We start from the raw sequence: 24,624 nt of genomic DNA on the forward strand, positions 1-24,624 counted from the left end.
CCTTTATCCTTTTCTTTTTCTGCAAAAAGATCATATGACTTCAAATCTCTACCAATATTTTTATAGGTAAAGCTTAACTGATTCTGTCAAGATGAAGAAAGTACTGTAGCCAATAAAGGAAAAATGAACGAGTGCAAATTGTATCAGATTGCCTGATAAAAGACAAGTCAATCATTTATATCTGATGTTTGCATTTTTAGCTCTAAATTTTAGACCATGTCCCCTCGAGTGAAGAAAAAAAAATTTTAAAACACCATTACTCTATTGGAGGGGAAAAAAATTCTCCAAAGTTGTGAAATTAACCTCTCTCTTCATTCACACATTCAGTTCTATTTTTGCAGTTGTACCCGTAATGTAAAAGATAAAGCACTTCAAGTCAATTCCAGGTTTCTAAAATGTCTGACTGTGCATGTCCCAGTTCTCTTCAGCACCTCCCAGAAGATTCAGCCAACTTTTATTTCTGCAGCGCATCAGTGTTTATGATTTGTTTTACAACAGCACTGCATGTTCTCAAAAACTGACTTAGATGTATTTCACCCTCCTCTACAAAAACTCAAGAGAGACAAATGGCCTTAAAAACAAAATCCACCACTGAAGCATGGTTAATTTACCAAAAGAGCATATCTTTTTTTACCTGTCAGTTCAATATTTACTTTTTACAGTGGTAACTCCACACCACCCCCACCCGCCTCTGTATTTGTCAAGATTTATGACAAATTTCCAGCTTGTAATTAGGCATTATGAAAATTCACTGTGGGAAAACTATTACTAGAGAAAAGGCTTTCCATTCAGCTTGCTTTATAGGAATACTGACGACTTTCATCTTCAGGAAGCCTAAGAGCAAAACCACAGATGCATTTCGAGTGCACATGTTTGAACAAACCTATTTCTTGTGGACAAATGCCCTAAGAAGTCAGACAGACTTGGAACAAAATCCTGGCTGTCTCTTATCAGCTGGGTAAGTAGCTTAGCTTCTCTGTACCTTAGTTTATTTTCTATAAAATGAAGATATTAATAGTAAATATTACATAGGGATATAGGGAGGAGTAAATAAGAAAACCACATAGCACATGCCACGTGCACTGTCAATGCTCAATAAATGACACCCATTACTATTTGATGAATAGTACAGAAAAAAATAGCTTAGGGAAGGTCCTCACCATCCATTTGTTGCCATCCTCAGAATTTCACTATTCTGATTAGCAATGAAAAAAGTATCTGAGTAACTTGCAGCCCTGGAAGACCTCTACATCAGAGATGGATGCATAAGAGCCTCAGACATGAGGCAGCCTCTCAGGCCCAACAGTGTTTCCTAAACCCAACTGCAGTGCCCCTTCAAACAGACATTAGAGGAGTCCATAAAGCCCATGACAGGGTCTTTTCCATCAGATCTACTCCTTGCTCTGTGAGCTTAGACAAATCTCTACTCCCTTGTCCTCAAAGTGAGAGGGTGGGCAAGACAAGCTCAGATACCTTTTGTTTGTAGAGAGAATTAATTCAGAGCAGGGGAGGACTGAAGCAAGAGCAAGGAGTTTTCAGAGGGTGCAAAAGCAAGCAAGACATCTCAATGGAGACTCTTCCTAGCCTGGCATTATAAAATAATCAGGAGAAAAGCAATGGTCAGAAGATAGCCCAATATGCTCAGATATAACCTTTGGCTTTCTGCTTGGACAAATCACAACCCTACCATCACTCTAAGAATTCTGACCAACAGTTGTAGGCTAACAGTGAGCATTCTATGTTCCCAGCAATTTTCAGAGTCTTGGCACGCACTGGTTCATCATCCCTCATGCTCAGATCAGTGCTATTGTATTCATTTTCAGGTGAGGAAACTGAGACACAGAAAGGTTAAGAAATTGTCTTAAGGATACTGGATTGTGATGGAACCAAAATTTGACCCCAAACAGTTTGGCTCCAGAGACTATAATCTTAATATCTACCATCCCCTACTCCTGCTCCCACTGGTGAAACAACCACTGGAAACTCATTTGTGCTTTCTATGACTCATAATTCAATTTTATATAATAATATTTCTCTAAACCTTATATTGCTGAGCTGGTATAAGCCTTTAGGAAATCCTAGGCCTCTTTTATTTAATGTTCACAATAAGTGTATTTCAAAATGCTGCAATTCAACTAGATTGAAGGAGGGAATGTACCACAGATGTGTGGATGACACAACCTGGGCTCTGAAGTTATAGCTACTGAAGGCGTGTGATAGATGCATGGGAAATCTCTACACTATTCACTCTATTTTTGCTTGTGTTTGAACTTTTTGATAATAAAAGAGTTAAAAGCAACAAAAAATTTTAACCACAAAGAAGACAATAGAAGACTAAGCTGTTTCAAGATCCAGACAGACATTCAGCTTCAGTAGATAATGCCCCTGCTGACAATTCCAGGCTAAATTTCAAAAACTCAGAGTACAGGAACTTATTTATCAATATTTTTACTAATTCAAGAACCCTCTCCCAAAAACACTTTAGTCTTATCTATCTGAAATAATAAAGGCATTCTCAGAGTTGAATGTTTTGCTCAATGTAATTTTTGTTGTTATTGCTGCTACTGATTGGAAAAACGTTTTGCTTCCCTCCTCATGACAGGTTTATCTTTCCACAGCCTACAAATTATTAAAGACGATTTGCAGAGTCAAACTTAAAAACGTCTACCCCACTATCTTTTTCACAGTTCTCTTAAAAGGTTAAAAGAAAGAAACTTACCCGTTTTATTGTGCATTCCCTCTTTGCCAAAGTGTGCTGTGGTTTCGCAAAGTAGCTCAGTCCTTCTGAACTTTTCTGTATCCGTTATAATATTAAAGAGCCGCAAGGAAGGGAAGTGGTTAGTCAACTTGCTAATTTTATCAGTCCCTCCCACTGGTTAAATAGTACCTGATGCTACAGATGCAATATCAGTTTTCCCAGCTCATTTCTCTGCTACTGAACAACCTTATAAAGACTGCATAACTTAGGGGCAAAGAGAGTGACTATATCTGATATGTAGGCATGAGAGAGTTAATGAATGAACATTTTATTACTATTAATAAGAAGCCTAATAGATTACAGAAACCAGCAATTCAACAGAATGAGGAGGAGGAGGAGGAGGAGGAGGAGGAGAAGAAGGAAAGAGAATGTTCGGCAGCTCCATACTGTAAGCATACTCAATTTGGGTAGGAAGGGGAGTGATTTTTTTAATGCAATCAGAGGACGTGTGGGAAGTGGCTGGTGTTTCATTTGTTGATAAATGATTCTGCCCTGGAATGGATCCAATTTACCGGATATAGAAACTTCCACAACTGGGGGCCCTGGCTCCGACGACTCTCTTTCTCTGAAGCTTACTAATTAAAACACAGGGCAAACTACCAAATGTGTCCCTCTGAATGAGGGAAAATTAGACATCCTCTGAAGAAGCAGCTATGAATTGTTTCCTAGATGGAAAAGCCTGCAGTGAATGAAAGGAAAAAGAAGAGGCTGAGACCGCTTTTAATGAAATACAATGATTTTGCTGTTTCAATCTCACTCCAAAAGATTTCAACATATAAAACACTGTCACTCCAGAACCCTAGATTATGCAATTTTCTGAGCTACTTAAATGGGTGCATTTGAATTAAATCTGGAGTACTCACTTCGAAGTGCCTTTCCCACCGCATCTAAGCATTGTGGCATTGGAAAAAAAAAAAAAAAAAAAAAAAGTCTGAAAACCAAATCATCCTGAGGCCTCATTAGCTCTTGCTTTCGATTGGCTAAGAAAACGTTTCTTCAAAGAAATTCTTATTTTTTACATACATTTACATGTGGTGATAGTTTCACAAAACGAGTTAAATTTGGTAAGCTGAGGCAGGTTAAGGAAACTAGCGATTCTGTCACTGATACCCTTCTTAGTATTCCCCCGATTCAATGATACTTAGCTTATAAAATAAAGAAAGGAAAAACTTTGAAGACTTACTGAATTTATTTTCCACCTCCTAAGTCTCTTTTATAATTAGATCTAAGAAAATAAAAATCTAAGTACTACGCTGAAGGAAAATACAAGCAATGCCTTACTCTGAGATCTCTCCAATAAATTCTCTTGAAGAACAAAAACTGCACAATTCTAAGCCCCCAAGGTCATCTTTTTATATTTGGTCTGAGTTTAAGAACAAATACCTGAAATCAATACTTCACAGCCATGACTCTGGCTTTAGTCCCTCTCATTCACATCTGTAGCTTTTGCATCTTCAGGAAAGAAAGAAGAAAAGATACAGTTCTAGAAGAAAAAGAATGGGGGGAAGTGAAAAAGAAGGGAGAGAACTTTGCTTCATTGTCCCCTTTTCCAAAACTCTTAACAGCTTCCCCAAGCATCTAGGTCGGGTGGCACCTCCTCAGCTTTATCCACAGGCCTTCCTCACCCATTCAAACATACCTACTTGCCCCTCTCTGAAATCCTGGAGCATATTTCATCATCCTCTCAGTCTAGACATAACTTATTTCTATGTAATGTCTTTCTAGAAGCCTGCAAGCCTCTTTAGGACCAATGTATATTCTCTATGCTCACCTAGAGCATTAAGCTGCTCAAGCACAAAGCTTCACATTTAAAAACAAGTATTTTGTAATGCCTCTTTTACTAACCTAACACAAAGCTCATAGTTTATACAAACAACCTCTATAATAATATTCTTTTTAATTATAAAGTGCCCCAGGAATGAGCATAACCTCCATAGTAAGGAACTTATCTGATGCCTACTCTACTACCAACAAGTAAATATGAATTAAAGAGAAGTAATAAGAAGCCAGTACTTTCAAGAAGGTTAAGAAAGTGAAAGACTGGAGGGTGAGTGGTTGCATGGACATTAGGCTAAAATTTAGTATTAGAATAAGAAACAATAAATCAGGCTTACAGGCATGTGATAAAAGGAAAATAAGAGTAACTGAAGTCTAGATAACATGCCAAGGCAAATTATAGATGGTAAAAGTGAAAAACACACAAAGAAGCATTAATATTCTCTCATAAGATCTGAGATTTATTTCTTATTCATAAAAAATGTTAAAGAAGTGTTAATTTTGCTTTTTGTTATATTGAACAAGGGTGCTACAAATGAACACTGATGGAGCTGCATTGTGTTGGTTATTCAGATACCATAGCCACCTTGTTGTCAGTGACATGGTTTTCCTAATGGTGAACAATGCACAGTAAACCTTCCAAAGCAAAGAACAATTTTACCTGAAATTTTACAGTAGTTGTAGTCTTAGGAAATTCAATGTATACTAAAATTGAATTAAAGCAGTTTTTATATGTGCAACCAATTTTGTTTCTAGGCTCAAATAATTATAAACAGGTGTTTCACCTATATGAATACCCAAAGGGACTGTTGAAAATGCAGGACACAACTTCCAGGTCCAGGACGGCCTCTCACATAACAGGACAGCAGTCCGCTAAATGTCAATAGTGCCCTCCAAGCACTGTGGCATCCAGAAAACACTTTCAAATCTTCCCTTAGGGGCCAGTAGAGCCTTGTTGAAAGCACTATCCTAGACAAACTACTGCCCTTCAAACAATTTGGTTTTGGGAGTCAGGTAGGCATATCAAGATGTGAAGGAGACCAGGACAGGAATGTGCTGAATGCAGAGTGCATGCTCCTGCTGGCTAAGGCCAACTGTGGCCATCTGCTCTCAACTGTGGCCAACCAGGAGTCAGCCCCAGCAGCACAGAACCCCCATTTATCAAGAGAAGGTGGACATCTGGATTTTTATGTGAAACCTCCTTTTTGAAAAAGAGTTGGCAAACACTCTTTGAACTACACAAAGTTTGTCTTCAGGCTAACATGATTATTGGTTGCTCATTCAAAAACATATAACAACAAAAATATGTAATGTCAGAGTATGGTATTCAGTGTAACAAGTACTTTGATCCCCTATTGTATATAGGAATTATATAGAATAAACTGGAGTATCTGCCAACATGTTAATTAGAATTATCTATTATTTTTTCATTTTTCTTTTTTCTTTGCAGTATTTTCTAATTTTTCTAAAATAAATACATAAGGCTTTGCCATAAAAAAATAAGCAATAGAAAATATATTTCCATTTTTAAAATTGGAAGATGGTAGTTATAAAAAGCTCTTTAAATACACTCAGAAAAAACTACCATTAAAATGGGTAAAACAAATTAAATTCCTTTCAAATACCCAGTTCTGTTTCATCTCAAGCACTGGTTAAAGATCAGATGTAAAAATTAAACTGTCTGCAAATCCGAAAAGGGATATGCCCAGGTAATGGAATCATTACCTTGTGTTCTAGATATGTAAGTCATTATATTATCTCTTGTATTAGATAGTCAGAGCCCACACAGGAAGGATGCAGGTCTGACTGCGCGTCATAGAAAGCACTCAAATGAATTGTGCGTCAATTTAAAAAGACCTAGGTTCTAAAAGTGGTAAAAAAATAAACTTTCCTATGAGCAATAATAATAAAGTTAACCTTTAAAATGAAGGTGCTTTAGTAATTTAATTACCTTTTTCCTATTTACGAAATTAATATTAGAAGCTGAGTCATGATGGAATTCAATAAAATTATTTTATTAACTTCCTCTAAAGCTTTAAAGTCTCTTTTTATAATTCAGTCTTCTCCTTCACTCTGCTGAAGACTTGGACCTCATTTTATTCCTATAAAAACTGATTTTCCCCCAAATTAGAAATATGTAACTAGAAATGATTCAAAGCTGACCCTCCTAGGTACCAAAACACAACATCCTGAAAAATAAGCTTACATCTTGAAATATCATACATAAGACCACTTAAAACACACATTTATATACACTATACATTCTGTAATTATTATTGAATTTTCACAATTTAGAAAAATGTACCACTAGACTGTATAGAGAGGGACTAATTGAACCATGATAACCGGTATGAAAATAACGATGATACAATTTTTAGAGATATTACCTTTTCTTTTTTTCTTAGGAAGCACAGTCATGCATGGTGCTTATTTTGAAAGGAAATTCAACCTTTTTCTGGTCTTAAGTTATATGCTGACTAGAGCTTGCGTTCTTAAATATGTGTTCAAGTTTGTTCATTTCAATTCTGCAGAATCAGAAGATTATACAGTTTGTGAACTAAATCTTTCCTTTCAATTGTATCTTTCAATTTTGACTACAAAAGCAGATGTATGCAGGTTTGAAAGTTGCTAGTTCAACATTGTGGGGGAACCCAGGGTAAACAACAAAATTACCAATTGCCTACCATAAAAAGAAAATCTCATCAGCATAGTATCATGTAGTATGTTTTTCTGAGATGCATCCCAAATTTAGTGTCTTTAAAATGCCTTTGACACTTGACTAAATTTAGTGCTAAGATGATTGTTTGCAGCCAAGATTTTGCTTATTGACCTATATTTAAATAAATGAGAAAAACTACCACTGGAACACAATGTGTCAATATATACTTGCTGAAAAGAAGGAGCATTCCGGTGTCCCCATCTTCTCTAGTAAACATAAAACATAATACTCAACTTCACTGGGAAGCAAATAAATATAAATTATGACACATTAACATTTTTACCTATCATTGATGCTAATAGATGACGACAAGCACATGATGTGAAAAACACTGCTGGTAGGAGTGTAAATTGGTACACCTTTCCCAGGGAAAAAAATGTCACACTATATCAAGAATCTTTTAAAACATTCACACTCCTTAAGAGTGATTCTATTTCTAGGAATCATTTCCAAACAAAAAAAAAATCAAGGATGTGGATGGCAATTTATGTAAATGAATGTCCATCACACTGCTACTTTAAAGTGTCACTGAATAACTGCAAATGGTGTATATTCCCAATATAAGGAAAATAATAAAAGAAATTATGATAAAAACTTCTACAAATCATGATACTGAAAATATTGAATAACACTAAAAAATGAACAACATTGAGTAAGAGAGGGGATAGAAAAATACACATTATGACTTGGTATTATGACCCAAGTCTTAGAACTCAAACATACACTTGCCATTAACACCCTCACAATTTCCCCTAAATTTTATCCCACAGTCAATGGAAAAAAGACCAAAAGAAAAGCCCAGAGTGTGAAGACTGTGTCCTTTACTTGTCCTTTAGCTTCTGGAATTTTATTTCATTTTACTTTGGTTCAGTGGATTTTAATTTTTCTCCTTGATAAAGTGAAGCTTACCTGGCAACTCAGAAGCTTTAGGGTGAAATCCACCTCACTTTAATGTGGAAACAACTGTCAGTGGGTCCTTATTTTAGTTATTCCACAAGAAATCACATTACTTTTTAAAACAGAGTGCTGAAAATCATGTCTGATTTATAGCAAAATGAATATTTAAAATTTTACCTGGGACAACAGTAACATTGAGTGTTGGATTTAAATCAAATGAAGAAGAAAGAAATCTTCCTGTATCTAGTCCCTATAAAACCAAGCACTGGACAAATTGGAGCTCTTTTAGTTATCACAACAACCCTAAAGGTTAAGTTTTCTCATACTTAATTTACACATGGAGAGACTAATTTACCCAAAGATTAGATAAATTGGCCAAGGTCTCACATTTGACAAATCAAGAATCAGAATAGATTATAGTCGATCCTGACCACAAAACCAAAGACTAACACTACATACAAAGATTTCATAACAGAATACAGGTAGTTAACCCGTGGTAATCTTCAAACATACTTTTCTTGTCTAAAGTTACTATGGTGGAAGATGAAATAGGAGGTAATGGAGAATTGGGTAAAAGTACACAATTGAATACATTAACCAAGCCTATATTTTTCAGACCAAAAGTCAGGACACAGGATCTGAACCTGTGAAACAGAAGTAGTCCCAGAGTTTCATGTTTCATGTAACCACCATTTGCCTAATGTTTAATGAAAAAAAAAAATGTGTGTGTGTGTGTATGTGTGTTGTAAATACCAAATTACATTTATAATTGTTTGTATTGACTTTAAAGGTAAAGTCATACAAATAATATATGATCATAAAATCAAGTAATACACAAAATATATATAGACAAAGCAAAAATTGCCTCATTATCCTACACTACACAAAAAGCCAGTGAGAACAATTTGGTGGCCTCCTGGACTTCTTTATGCTCACATTCACAAAATTAAGGTAGCACTTAAGGATACGAATGTTGTGTAAACTGTACAAGTGACATGAGGCAGGGTTTAACTTTAAACACATTGGTTTAATTTCCAGAGGATCTCCTTTCTGACTTTTTATTTCGCTGGGGCCAGAGGGGAGAATACTCCACAAACAAAGAAATGGAGAACTTTGTTGTTTTGATTTGTTTATTTTTAATACTTTCCAAAAATCCAAAGTATTAGGTGGTTGATTCTGCCATTTATTCCTGTTTCCTTTCGAGCAAATCATTTAATTCTGCAGTTGAATGTTTCCCATCTATAAATAAGGGTGATTACCTATAAGAGTTCTGAAAAAGTCAGTGACTCAGTAACTATGTGGAATTATATTTCAGTATCTTTCTTTTAAAATCTGTTTTAGAGTAATGCAACATGCTTAACAAAAATGAAACGCAAACCTTTAGAATTTCAAATGAAGAATTAAGACACCATTGGGCCATGTGTACTCACAACCTATTATGCAAAAAGGAATGATAATCGGTTCACCAAATAATAGCCATACCACTGTTATACTTTCTGCTACATAAACTTGGTATTCCACTACATTTAAAACAAATCTCTAATTCACCTTTGCTTTACTCAATCTCTTTGATATGGTTTGGCTCTGTGTCCCCACCTAAATCTCATCTTGAATTGTAATCCTCACATATCGGTGGAGGGGCCTGGTAAGAGGTGATTGGATTATGGGGGTGGACTTCCCCCTGGCTGTTCTCGTGATTGTGAGTGAGTTCTCAGGAGATCTGGTTGTTTGAAAGTGTGTGGCACTTCCCCCTTTGCTCCCTCCTGCCACCATGTGAAGAAGCTGCTTGTTTCCTCGTTGCCTTCCACCATAATTGTAAGTTTCCTGAGGCCTCCCAGTCAGGCTTCCTGTTGAGCCTTCAGAACTGTGAGTCAGTGAAACCTCTTTTCTTCCTAAATTGCCCAGTCTCAAGTAGTTCTTTATAGCAGTGTGAAAACGGACTAATACACTCTTCTTATATTATTACTATGCCCTACTATGAAATATCTCCCCTTGCTGGGTTAGAGTGTTGAGTATCTAAAAAATTGAGATAGAAATTTCAAGGCACTGAGAACCAGAAAAAGGTCAAAGTTTCATATGCCCCATTTATTACCTTTCAAATGCAGGACCTAAAAAATATTCAGAATTTCCAACATTTCTTTCAGCCCTAATTTTAACGGTGGGAATCTTTAATCAGTCAAATAGTCCTGAGCTCTAGCTAGTTCTGTTCACACAGTGACTGGCTGTACAGAGTGAAGATTACAACATCAACCATGAGGCCAAGAGAAGGCAGTACCCAGACTCATTTATTACTTTTCCCCCAGGGGATTGGTATGGATGCATTGTGAAGTGCAAGTACAACATCCTTTTGCCTCATGGAACACATGGGGATAAATTCTTCACCAAATTACACATAATCCAAGTGAGCAGAATTCTTAAGGGAATGCTCAGCAAGTGATAATCACTTTCCCTTTGTGCAAATATGTCGTTTCCCTTTCAGAAAAGGGTCCTGGGACCTTGCATTGTGCTGTTTAACAATAATAATCACAATGTATCACTCTCATCTATTTCTCCTAAGAAGTAAAATGTTTTTATTTCTCAAGGACAGGGAGTCTTGGGCACCATTTTGAGATTTTCTTGAGAAATATTCACAATATACTTCCATTTACTAATCATACAATCTTTAGAATGTTATTAAACTTTCTGGACTTTATTTCTCATTTACAAAATGGGATTTATAATACCTATTCCATAGAATTGCTGTGAACATTAAATTAGGTTTATTATATACAGGGCCTTGCACAGTGACTAACGCATTGTAAACAGTCAAAAATTGATAAATACAATTACTGTAACTACTAGCAATAAACAATATTTAGTTTTTTCCTCCTCATACTAAGAAGGATATTATGATGATTCTGTGTGTGTATGTTTCTTTCAATATTTTTTACAGTAGCTACAGGCTTATTCAGGCCCTTTTTCTAAAAGCTTTACTATATAGTTTAAAAAATCCTTTTACGATTCATAATCCTATTGAGTCAAGAATAAAATGTGTACTTAGTTTCAGGCAAACAATTGTTCAACAGAAGCCCCTTCAATTTTTAATTATGCTCTCTTCCCTTTCCAAGTTCACTGTTATTCTCTGATTTTTAATCTTAAAAGTCAGTCAGGGTACATTATTTATGTTATATTCAATACGGAGAAAAAGGAGAAAAGGGATTTTATTCAGGACACTAACTCTAACCTTGAAATGTTATTTTCTGAACATTTGTTCTGCTCACTGAGCAAATTTTAGTCTTCAAGTCAGATGTCTAAATACAGTGCTTGAGCTCTGCTTAAAGGCTAAAAATACAGACTTCTGCACAAGGTGATGGTTACAAAGGAAGGTGTTTAGAATATGGTTCAATAGAAGCTAAGGTAATTGAGCATTAGCTATACAGTTCAGCCAGAAGAATTTCTCATCTACACTGAAGCTTTGGAGTCAAACCGTAGGCTATTATCCTTTGAAATACATTTTACATGGAAAGAGAATCAATTAAAGAAGTGGTTTCCTGAAACCTTCACCAGGTCCTCAGTTTTGATCATTTGAAGACTAGAAGTCATGGAATCCTTTGTCAACCTCTCTCTCTCTCAAATTGAGTACTTAAGCACAGTAAATCTGAACAGGAAGACTGGCTGCAAAACCCATGCAGTATTTTCCTCCTCTTGCGAAAATATATGAATAGAAGTCAGTGAACAGTTTTGATGCTTACTAATACCACGATAAAACAAGGTCATCATATAGAAAGTTTATTATCCTCTAGGAAACATACTGTGTATCACTGCCTGATTCTGCTTCAGACTCACAAACTAAGCTCTATTCCACCTTGTATCATCCCTTCTCAGACTCACAAACTAAGCTCTGTTCCACATTGTACCTTGTATCATCTTACACTAAGTCTTCCTCAGGCACATCTGCCCAAAAATAAAGTGTCAAGGAGAGGGGAAGAGGAAAATAAAACAGAGGCCTGGAATGGATAATCCTGTTTCTGTTTTCAAATGACACGTGAGGTTCATTTAATTCTTTAAATGTAATTCCTTTTGAGAAACTGGAAAAGATAACATTAAGTGCACAAAGAAGAAAAGGGCAGACAAAAATGTTGATGTGCTCATGATAAGTAATGCCTAAATAAATGATTAAATGGAAGAAGTCATAACAATATTAGACCATCTTGATAGGTTATTTTATTATCCAAGTCTCCTCTTTTTTATTTTTATTTTTATTTATTTATTTTTTTGAGACAGGGTCTCATTCTGTCACCCAGGCTGAATATAGTGGCATGATCACGGTTCACTGCCACCTCGACCTCCTGGGCTCAAGTGAGCCTCCTGTCTCAGCCTCCTAAGTAGTTAGGACTACAAGTGCATGCCAACATGTCCGACTAATTTTTTTTTTTTTTTTGAGACAGAGTCTCGCTCTGTCGCGCAGGCTAGAGTGCAATGGAGCGATCTCGGCTCACTGCGACCTCCGCCTCCTGGGTTCCAGTGATTCTCCTGCCTCAGCCTCCTGAGTAGCTGGGATTACAGGTGCACAGCAACATGCCCAGCTAATTTTTGTATTTTTTAGTAGAGATGGGGTTTCATCATGTTGGTCAGGCTGGTCTCGAACTCCTGACCTCGTGATCCTCCCACCTTGGCCTCCCAAAGTGCTGGGATTACAGGCATGAGCCACTGCACCCAGCTGCTACTGTTTAATTTTTTTGTAGAGATGGGGTCACACTATGTTATCCAGGATGGTCTCAAACTCCTGAGCTCAAGCGATCCTTCCGCCTTGGCCTCCCAAAGTGCTCAGATTACATGTGTGAGCCACTGTGCCTGGCCCAAATTCCCTCTTTAAATACTGATTATACATAAGTCTCATGAACCTATTCTGTCTTTTTCAATATTCATTTTATTTCCAGTGCCTAGAAACGTAACTGACGTAGGTCCTTAAATATTTGCTGAATGGATAAGTATATTTTCATTTTGTTTTTATTTGCCTTTTAACTTTTCAATCTTTTTAAGGGTAATTCAGTTATTTTTTACATCTCTAAGAATTCCCCTTTCAACACTCAGAATTCCCCTTTCAACACTAGCCAGAAGAGATAAATGAAAAATTATATCATAATTCCTTAATAAAGCTTTCATGCAAGAAATAATATTTGGCCAAATTACACCAAAAAAATGAATTAGGCCTCTTTGGAACTAGTTTCTAGGCAATATTTGTCCTTATTAAATGAGTAAAAGCGCCAGGCACAGTGGCTCACACCTGTAATCCCAGCACTTTGGGAGGCTGAGGTGGTTGGATCACGAGGTCAGGAGTTTAAAACCAGCCTAGCCAACATGGTGAAACCCCGTTTCTACTAAAAATACAAAAATTAGCCGGGTGTGGCGGCAGGTGCCTGTAGTCCCAGCTACTCAGGAGGCTGAGGCAGGAGAATCGCTTGAACCCGGGAGGCAGAGGTTGCAGTGAGCCAAGATCGTGCCACTGCACTCCAGCCTGGGCGACAAGAGCGAAACTGTCTCAAAAAAAATAAAAATAAAAATAAATGCAAACACACATTCATACTAGATATATATCTGACCAATTTTTTGCATTATCTTCATCGTGAGGTCACTGGGTAGAAAAGATCAAAGTATGAAAATTTCCCTAACCATTTCATTTATTCTTATCCCATAACAATCAAACTTGCCTGTAAATTTACTCTTTAGTAAGAACAAGGATAAAATTGGTGGTGGAAAAGCCAGGCAGGCAGCGAGATGAAGTAACTAATATTAGGACAACAAAAATCTGAAAGTTGAAAACACACTGCCATGTCCTTGTGTTGTGTCAAGTACGTTTAATAAAAAACAGTTTGCTACAGTCAAACATTTCTTTGAAAGTGTGCTTTTATTATGATTGGATTTTGTTATTTGGTAGAGATTTAGTTGTGCTTTATTGAATGATGAATTGAATTGTGTCCATGCCTGAGATTGGTCCAATATCTTTCTAATTTATTTCCAAAATGACATACAAAGTTGACTTTAAAATTCCCCAAGCTTCCATATCTGTGTTTCTGAATTTCCAGATCCTGACTTTCAGAACAGAGTACCCACTTCCACAGCAGAGAATACTCTTGTTATAGAATGTTCAATAGAATATTCAATAGGAAAAAAAAATTATTTTTCTTCCTTGAATTACTGAACACCCCTTCATACCTTTCAAAGTGATGTTTTAAAATCAAATGTGGGATGCATAAGAGATTATGTCTCTCTTCATATGCACAAATTCAAATGTCCTGGGGCATTGACTTCAGCACAGAAAATTCCTGATAGTTTAGTCAATTTAAAACAAAAAATGTTTAAGAAATAACTGCATCATATAGAATTTTAAGTACTTCTCTTTTACCATGTTACATAAAAGGCATGTCTAAATTTAGACATATGTAGATAAACATGCCAATCCCTGAAAAACCCTAGACCACAGAAGTTCTAGGGAAAAGTCTGTATTATATTAAATATGAGACTCCATTTCCTTGTTTTGAATTATTGGTGCTGCTGTGGCAACAGCACAATACAGAACTTTGTTGCTCTCTCAGCAAAGCTATTTATACTATTTAAACTCTTCCCGGGGAGTTCTTCCTCTACCATGTTCTTCCGTTATTTTAATAAAGCACTCCATTCAAAGTGTACGTTTTTGTTTTTAAATCATTGCTAAATGTGAAATAACAAATCTCACCTTTGAACTGCTTAGGCAGACTCTAGACATGAAGCTAATTTCTTGACATGTTCTAAAGTCACTGAATACCCATTTCACAGATCACAGTGTTCTGATAGAAAAGGTCAATTTCTTGCAACTGAAAGGGGTGATATGTGGCTTCTAAATGCTGGGAGAATTTACCAAAATATCCAGAAGTGGAACATAGCTGGTTAAGTAATGATATTTTAAAATACTTCAGAAGGGAAGAGATCTCTATGGAAGTTCAAGATGGTGCTGCTTCCTCTTTGTATGATGTTGCTAGTGAACTGAAGGTTCAGATGTCACTAGCTGAAGCAGCAAGTGCAATGACATAGACATGGAAAAGGACTAACAGTAATTAGTTGCATAAAGCTACATGATAATAAGTTTTTTTAAAACTTGCTCTCTGGGATAGTTAAATTAACCAAGCAAAGAGAAGAATCAATCAATTTTATTTAAACTATTAACATGTTAATTAACTATAACTATAAAGCATTTCCTATTAATTAGTAAATTGGCTAACCATTTAGTTGAATCAGAGGTAAGACTTTTTAATAAAATCTTTGACCATGGTAACTGCAAATATTCCCATATTTGGAAATTAATCAAGACAATTGAAAGAAGTTGTCAGGAAATGAGAAAATGAGGTAGGAAAATGACTTCCAGTAAGTCTTCTTTCAAATGACTGGGAGATATTTGCAGTCATGGGTATAAAATAAGATACTAGGGTCAGGCAGACAATATCAAAATGGAAGAAAAGAACTATAAGTTCTATGTGTAAATAAAAATTTTACTTCTCCAGCTTCATCTGTCATCCTCCTCCTCTGACCCTGCTCACATACTACTCCAGGTACAAGTAATTTTCATCTTTCTTTCAACAGGTCAAAACCTTCCACTCTTCCAATTTGCACCTGCTGCTCTGCTTGTCTGCCCCATCTCACCTCCTTTTTGCTGGTAAACGCTCATTCACTTTTTAAGACATGGATCCGTTGCCTTCTCTCCCAACTTGACCACTTGGCCAGTGTCCACCATCCAAGCAGAGCTTGTCACTGTTTCTTCAGTGCCACAGGCTATTATTCCTACTTCTTCTGGAGTGCACACATTTTGTTATCATTTCTGTCTCCTTCTCACACTAAACTTCGGTCTCCTCTAGGGCAGAGTCCACACAAAGCTCATTCATTTAGCTTTGTACCTGTGTTTTTCTTCTTAAACAATGTAACTATCTATGATTACTGAATGACTGGTAAAAATAATATCAAAGTAAATTTCGCATCAGATTAATATACTATATGTTTCAAACTTAGAGGCAATTTGCTAATATAAAAGGATGCAAGAAAATTTAGGTATGAAAAAATGATAAGGATAAAAAAAGAAAAATTTAGGAGAAAAAGACAAAGAAGCCATTTTTTGTCACTGTCAAGTATGAATACAAGAAAACTTATTTAGTAAATATTGTCCTATTAAAATGTTTTTGAAGTAAATATTAGAAAGGCTAAAATGAATAAGCTTTATTTCTAGTTTTATATTTGGCTCACCAAGAAAGGCAAATTGGGTAAGCTGTCACTTCAACTGATCATTATTTCATTATAAAATGTAACACCACTCACTGTCTATGGAAGAAAAAAAAAAGTCACATATTCTCTCTTATTAAAACCTATGCCCTCTAGAGGTGCTCTGTCAAGCTGAGAAATGGCATGTCAAGAGATATAATACGCTGCAGAGACAGATGTCCCTATTCAAAATGCATGTATGATGATCAATCACAGCTCAGAACACTCCTGAAAACTCGAGTGCCACACTTAAAAAACAATTACAGAAAGATGTGTTAAAATAATATCAAGAAGCTGACACAAACTGAATGCATTAGGCAAGACATTCAAAAGTATTTGTAGAAAATAAGAATTTTGTGTTTTTCTAAGGTTCTATATAAGAGTTTAAAGGGAATTATAAAGGAAATACTGTATCAATACCACACTCCCTCTTGGGAAAGCTCCCTCTTGCCTTATCCTCCATTACTCTGAGCTACCTATTCAATGTGCACACCTGGCCTGCCATTAATTCCATTCCTAGTTTCATACAGGTTAAAAATGGAGTCAAGCTATAGTATAAGAATAGATATAAAATCTGATAAAAATGTATACTATGTTTGCAATTATTTTTAGTATCTACCACTGAACCATGGCATCTTTCTCAACTGGACAGCTTTCTTTAAATTGTTACATTATAGACACAGAATAACATAATAAACAGTTGCATATTCATTCATTCATTCATTCATTTACTAAACATATGTTTATCGAGGGTCTACTATACCTGTACTCTTCAGGGTGCTGGGGATACGCTCGTGGGTAAGACAAACAAAAATCCTGGCTTTTGCAAACTTTGTTTTATCATGGGAAGCAGATAATAAAGAGTGTACACTAAACAGAGGGAAATGACAGGTATGTTAGAAAATAGTAAGTGCTATAAACAAAAACAAAGCATGGAATGAGAGTGTTACAATCTTAAATAGAGTGGCTAGTGAAGGGCTCAGTGGTATGGTGACTTCTGAGAAAACACCCGAAGAAGGGAAAGGCCATGTAAACAAGCCCATAAAGGTACTTGACCATGCAGATTGAGAGAAAAGCTCAAGGGTAAAATATGTCTGGTGGGAGCACTTTAGGCAGGTCCAGTGAACATCAAGGAGGCTCTTGCAACTGCAGCAGTTCAATGAAGGCGAGAGTGAAAAGAATCAAGTGAGACTGATGGCAAGGACCATACCACACAGTGCCTTTGAGGCCTTGTGAGACTTTGGCTTTTTCTGGAAGAGAAATAGGGAGCCACTGCTGGGCTTTGAGAAAAAGAGTCATACAACATGATTCATACTTAACGGGACCATTCTGGGAGCTGTGTTAGGAATAAATGGTTGGGCTGGGAAGAGTTTCTGGGGTGAAAGTTGAGAGGCCAATTAGGAAGCTATTTTGAAAACCTAAGCAAAAGATTGTGATGATATAGATCTGTGGGGGTAGCTGTAAAGCGAGAAGGAGTAACAGGCCTCTGCTTATGTACTGAAGGTACAGACAAGAGGAGTTTCTGACTGAATTTAGGGCATGTGGAAAAGACAACACTCAATGATTTTTCAAAAGTTTCTGGCCTGAGCAATTAGAAGTAAGTGTCCTTACCTGATATGGGAAAGCCTGTGTGTAGAGCAATTTTGCTGAAATGCTAGCAATTCAGTCTGGCCATTCCAGAAGGCTATCAGATCATCTGGATATACATGCCTAAAATTCAGGAAAGCTACCTGGGCTAGACATACAAATTTGGGGCTATTGTCACATAAATGGCATTCACAGTCCCCAACCCCAAGAAATATATTACAAATATACTGGAAGCTTCACTGCATCCCTCCCCACAAATAATCTGCTCTAAAATTCAGAATTTATCATTCTGAAGCATGTCTTTGTGTTTTATTTCCTATGTACATAACCTTAAAGAATATATAGCAGTGTTATGCACAGTTTAAGCTTTATACAAATGATAAAGTATAATTTTCTGCAACTTATTTTTCCTAAACATATTTTTGATATTTATCCATGACAATATGTCAATCCCTAGTTCATTCCTTCCCATACCTACATAACATTCCATTGCATAAAAATATCTCAAATTACTTATCCATTTTCCTACTGATGGCTGCTACAGTTGGGATGTGGTTTGTCCCCACCCAAACTCATATGGAAATTTGGTCTCTGATGTGGCAGTGTTGGGAGGTAGGGCTTACCGGAAGGTGTTTAGGCCATAGGGGTGGATCCTTCATGAATAGATTAATGCCTTCTCTTGGGGGTGAGTGAGTTCTTGGCCCTGTAAGGATGGATTTATTCCACTGAGAGCAGGTTGTTAAAAAGAGCTTGACTTCCTCTGATTTGCTCTCTTGCATTCTCTCTCACCACATGATCTATGCACACGCCTGCTCCCCTTCTGTTTTCCACCATGAGCTGAAGCAGCATGAGGCCCTCACCGGATGCAGACAGTATTCCAGCCACTTGAATTGCAAGCCAAATAAAACTATTTTTAAAAATAAATTACCCAGCCTCAGGTAATCTGTTAGAGCAACAGAAAATGAACTAATACAATGGCTATTCAGTTTGATTCTAATTTTTTAATATTACAATCAATCCTGAATAAAGATTCCTGTACATGTCTCTTTTAGACATATGAGAAGGTATCTCTAGGGATTATACTTCCCAGTAGAATTTCTGGGTCCTTATAAAATATGGAAACTTTACCACATATATATACGTGAAATTTTCTCCCAGTTGTCACCAATTTACACTCCTCGGAATTATGAAGTTTCCTACTGCTCCATATCTTCACTAACACCTGGTGACATTGAACTTTACAATTTTGTCAATATGATAGATGTACAAAATTGTATAACACTGTAGTTTTGATTTGCATTTCGCTAATCCTTATTTTGGCTGGTTAGTAGCCATTTGGGTTTCATTTTAGGATTAACTATTCTTATTTGTCCCGTCTTCCACTGTGTTACTCATATTATTTTTGGTATTCTGAATGCTAATTCTTTGTTATACTTAATGTTCATCATTTTTGTTCATAATTGTAATCCCTTTCTTTGAGATTAGTGCTTTTAAAAATATTGTTTAGAAAATACTCTCTTTCCCTATATCACACAAATATCCTCCAATTTCCATTTCCAATTTAAATTTGTAATTTATCTGGAATTGCTTTTGTGCTTTCATAAGGTAAAGATACAATTTCAAACTTCTGTCCCAGCACCATTTACTAAGTGACTCATCCCTTTCCCACTGATCAACAATGATACCTCTTTCAGATATGTATATATATGTATAAATTGGTCCTTTCTGGCTCTCCTGTCTGGTCTATTTTGCTATACACAATATACCTTATGATTTTATAAGAAGTCTAGGCTGGCTGCAGTGGCTCACACCTGTACTCCCAGCACTTTGGGAGGCAAAGTAGGGAGAATCACCTGAAGCTAGGAGTTCAGGACCAGTCTGGGCAAAAAGCGACACCCTAAATCTACAACAACAACAACAAAAAAAAAAGTTTAACAATTAGCCAGGCATTGTGTGGCGTGCCTGTAGTCCTAGCTACTCAGGAGGCTGAGGTGGGAGGATAGCTAGCTTGAGTCCAGGAATTTGATGCTGCAGTGAGCTATGATGTTGCCACTGCACTCCAGACTGGGCAACAGACATCATGTCTTGAAAAAAAAAAAGGAGGAGGAGGAGGAGGAGGAGGAGGAGGAGGAGGTGAAGGAGAAGGAGAAGGAGAAGGAGAAGTAGGAGAAGGAAAAGGAGGAGAAGGAGAAGTAGTCGTCGTCATCATCTAGGTATCTTATAATGCCATTCTTCCCACTTCATTTTTTCTCCTCAAATTTGTCTTTTCTTTTCTTAGACCTTTACTCTTCTAGATAAATTTGAGAATTAGCTTGTCAAATTCTATTTAAAAATTTGTTAAGGTCTTGATTAGAATTTTACTGAACCCATAGCCCAATTTGAAAAGAATTAGCAAATTTATAACACTGACTTCTCCAATCCATAAAAATAGTACTTCTCCATTTATTTAAATCTTCTTAAACAATTTTCATTAAAAATCATTTTTGTACATGAAGATATTTTGCATCTTTGATTGGCCCACTCCTAGGTTTCTTTTATTTTGATAGCTAGTGTTAGAGAGAGCTTCCATTGTGTTTTTTAACTATGGAAATATATCTTCTTGATCCTTGTATACACATCTCATTATACATTTTAAATTTACTGTTCCTTATTCATATATTGATTATAAATAAATGAATGAATGACAAACTACTTAATCATCCCTTTCTCCAGAAAACATTCTGACATTTAAATGAGAAATAAAATTATATAATCATGGTAAACTATAAGCATACTATTAGGTATTGTTTTGTTTTAATTCAATTGAGCTAAGATTAATATATAAGAAGAATGCAGGAAAGAATTTCCCACAATTCTAGAGACCTATTTCAAAAGAAGCTGTCTAAAGAATGGGAAGAAAATTTTGTACAAGGCAGCTTTCAGGCAACAGAAAGAAGAGAAAGCTAAAACCAAGAAAGAAAACATTAAAAACATATTTTTTAAAGTCAAGCTCATATTAAAGGGTCTGGAAATATTTACTGTAGAAAAAAATTATCCCTACATCCTACTGACTCCTTCTTAAAAAAGTTTTGCTACAACACACTATATATGTATTTTTTTAAAAATCTTAAATATGTCCCTGTCAAGAAAGAGTTAATTATACTTACAAGGTCTAAATATGTTCAGGAGGCTGAATGATGTGCTGCTTTCCAAATAGAAAAGCACCTATGCAAAACTGGTAAGATTCAGAAACAAGTTTCTTTTAACAGGAAAATATTTTATACAACCATTAATACTATAATTGCTAGTATAGTTAGAATTCATCCTATAAAACATAAACATTTGAAATACTGTCATTCCATAATAATCTATGATATTAATAAAATTCACATTTCCAAAATTTCACATTTCCAAATCAGTACATTGGTGATGAATGCACTTTCGATGGCTGTTATTGTTCAACAAATATTGTACTAATCTTGATTATTTGAGAATTAATTTTTGATGCTTCTAACTCTTTCCTCCCAAAGATGTTGGAACTATGATTCCTTCCTTCATTTATGCATGCATTCACTGACTAAATGCTATCAACGTTGTGGGCACTTTGTTAGATGCCCGAGATACTGTAGTGAATAGGACACGTCTAATTTTTGCCCTCACAGAAGCTTATACACTCCTGCAGAAGGCAGGTATCAAAGGAGGGTTCTCCATCCTGTATTAAAATGCTGTTGGCAAAGGAAGCGTGGGGTGTCAGGAGCACAACTTAGCATCCAAGGAAGAAGGCACCACAAAATGCCCATCTAGAAGAAGTGCTTTCAAACTAAGGCTTAATAAAAATGTAGGAATTCGGGTGAAAAAAAATGTGCTTCATGCTGAGGGATGCATGAAATGGAAGACTGCAGCATTTCTAAGATTCAAAGTTAGTCTATACAGCTGGATCAAGGAAAGCAAGTGGGAAACTGGTACCAGATGTTTGCTCTTACTGAAACATATGGCAGCCTGAATACATATATCACAAGGGCTATTCAGTCCAACATGATGGTGAGGAGGGAAAACTGGGAACCACTAATGTTCTAAGTTGTAGATCCTTCTAAAATGTATGTATCTAATGTGTGCTTAGGCAAGACAGCTGGGAGTATTTCACAAAAAGCTCCTGTACAATCTCACTTCAATATACAAATTGATACTTAGAGTATATATACGTACAGGTATATAGCCACATTATCTCTCTAATAGAAAACAGGTGATTCTTTTAAAATCACACACTGTACACTTGCAACATCTATGTTTTCTTCCCTAATTACAGGTTCTACGAAAAAGCATTACCATGAGATAATCATAAGGAATAACAGTGAAAAACAATCAATATTACACTGCAACATTTGCAACACAGACAAACTTCGTAAAAATCATTTCATCTACATTTTAAGAAACTTCCATATAGTAGTTACCAAATACCCTGAATATTTTTTCCAGGCTATGTTTAGCATACAGAATCAATTTTAATGCTAAATTTATTTTTGCAAATTAACAATGTTACAACAGAATCGAACAATAAAATTAATGGGAACATTTTAACTTGTTATTTTTCTTTTCATTAAAAAATGAAAAAATCCATTTCCAATGATGATATAAAATTCACTCAGACTTGGCTGGTTTTCTGTTGGTTTTATTTAGCTTGTCAAAAGACCAAAGAAAAAGAAGGCATCTTCTCAATAATTACTCCGAAGGTACACATAAAATGTAATCATATTGCCAAAAGCAACCATGACTAATAATTTAGCATTTTTCCTCCTACTCTTTTTTCACCAAGAAATAATATACTACGTATGTATACACATACATATTAAAAACAGATGATTATGTAAGTTTATAGCCTAACTTTTTACAGAAACAATAATGTTTAACGTTTTGATAGACAACCTGTTTTATGGAGGTAGTATCCCACAAAAGAAATGTACCATATTAACTTGGCCTTTTCTATATTATGAAACATCCAGAAGTTTTTCTGAGCTTTTGCTTTTTATAAGTAATGCAGCATTGAACTGTTTTATTCTATGCCTGTTCTACCAATAACAGGAAATCAGTGACAAAGAAGGCAACAGGAAAAGAAATCCCCTTTCTTTTCTAAGTCACAGATTTTTTAAAAAATATCTACAAACATTTATTGAGAAGCAACTCCATGCCAGGCCCTTTGAAGATATCCCACTGAGGATACACAGATGACTGAGAACCAGTATCACTTGCTAGGAGTTCACTGTCTATTACAGTGGATTTCAACAAGGACCATTTTGCCACTACACAGTGCCCCAACCCAGGGGACATCTGGCAATGCCTAAAGACATTTTTGGTTGTCACAATGTGGGCTGAGTGTGCTAGTGGATAGAAGCCAGGGATACAACTGTACCTCCTATAACAAACACAACAGGCCCCTACAACAAAGATTTATCCAGCCCAAAATAGCAATAGTGCTGAGGTTGAGAAAACACTGTCTAGCCCTTTTCTGTGGACTGCTTACCTCTATCAAACTCAAGAGATCTTTTCACCTCAATGATAACACTTACTAAGTTATAAGAATCAAAAGGCACACCAACAATCACCATGCAACTACATATTTAGGCAGCCCAACTAGGAAGAGGCCACCCTGGTTCCTGCGTGTGTGTATGTGTGTGTGTGTGTATGTGTGTATGTATGCGCATATATATATATATACACACACACACACATATACACACACACACATACATATATAATTTAAACAAGGTCTCCCTCTGTTGCCCAGGCTAAAGTGCAGTGGCACTATCAAGACTCACTCCAACCTCCAACTCCAGCCTCAAGCAATCCTCCCACCTCAGCCTTCTGAGTAGCTGGGACTATAGGCACACACCACCATGCCCAGCTTCTCATGCTCATATTTCAAACACAATGACTTCATACACTGATCAGTAGACTCCGGAGACTGGTGAGTGGTGAAAGTTTTCTTCTCTGGTACATACACTTCAGGCTCTACTCAGTGTAGTTCCTTCTACTCTCTTTTAAACTTTTAGACTTTAGGATTTTCTCAGGCAAGGAAATGAAAACAAGGTATTTTTAACTACCTGCTCAATTGCTTGGAAAATTACCTCTTAAAACATTTAAACACCTACTTTTCCAAAGCCCTAGAGTAGCCAAGTGATATAAATCACTGGAATTCCTTGATGAGGAACTATAATTTTTCAAAGTTTAGAGTTTTATTTATATATATTCCATGTTACATATTCCATATACGTGTATGTGTGTGTGTGTGTATATCTGCAAAACAATAATCATGAATTTGCTACAAACCCTGAAGCAGCACATTCCCTGAACTTCCAGAAGACTTAACTTTGATAGACCCACTTATTAACCCTCAAAGGGCAGCAAACTCATCATAGCAATGGAAATCTAAGTTAACTATAAATGCAATATTTATTAGGCAAAAGAATCCTGATTTTGTGTAATGCTGTATAAAATGAGATTGTACAATTACTTTAGTCTTCCATTTGTTCAAATAACCATAGCACAGCTGGTGGCAATAAAAACTATTCAATTGTTTTCTTACTGTCTGAGTTTGGAATAAATGGTCCAGCTCTAGAAAAGAAATTGTTCTTCTGATCAGTTCCTT

At 36.1% G+C, this 24,624-nt stretch overlaps 1 protein-coding gene across 9 annotated transcripts in view; it reads right to left on the reverse strand.

The window, feature by feature from the left end:
• HDAC9 (histone deacetylase 9) overlaps positions 1 to 24,624 on the reverse strand; it is a 914,219-nt gene that overhangs the window by 704,971 nt on the left and 184,624 nt on the right. For 3 of the 9 annotated variants that reach the window (XM_077998022.1, XM_077998028.1, XM_077998021.1), the window contains exon 1: positions 2,720 to 2,786. The exons of the other annotated variants lie outside the window; for them this stretch is intronic. In XM_077998022.1, coding sequence (XP_077854148.1) covers positions 2,720 to 2,735 — 16 coding nt within the window. In that variant the 5' untranslated portion in view covers positions 2,736 to 2,786. Of the gene's footprint in view, positions 1 to 2,719; positions 2,787 to 24,624 lie in introns of those variants that run through there. 9 annotated transcript variants of the gene reach the window in all.

The sequence above is a fragment of the Macaca mulatta genome, chromosome 3 (assembly GCF_049350105.2).
Source record: "Macaca mulatta isolate MMU2019108-1 chromosome 3, T2T-MMU8v2.0, whole genome shotgun sequence".
Classification (NCBI taxonomy): Eukaryota; Metazoa; Chordata; class Mammalia; order Primates; family Cercopithecidae; genus Macaca; species Macaca mulatta.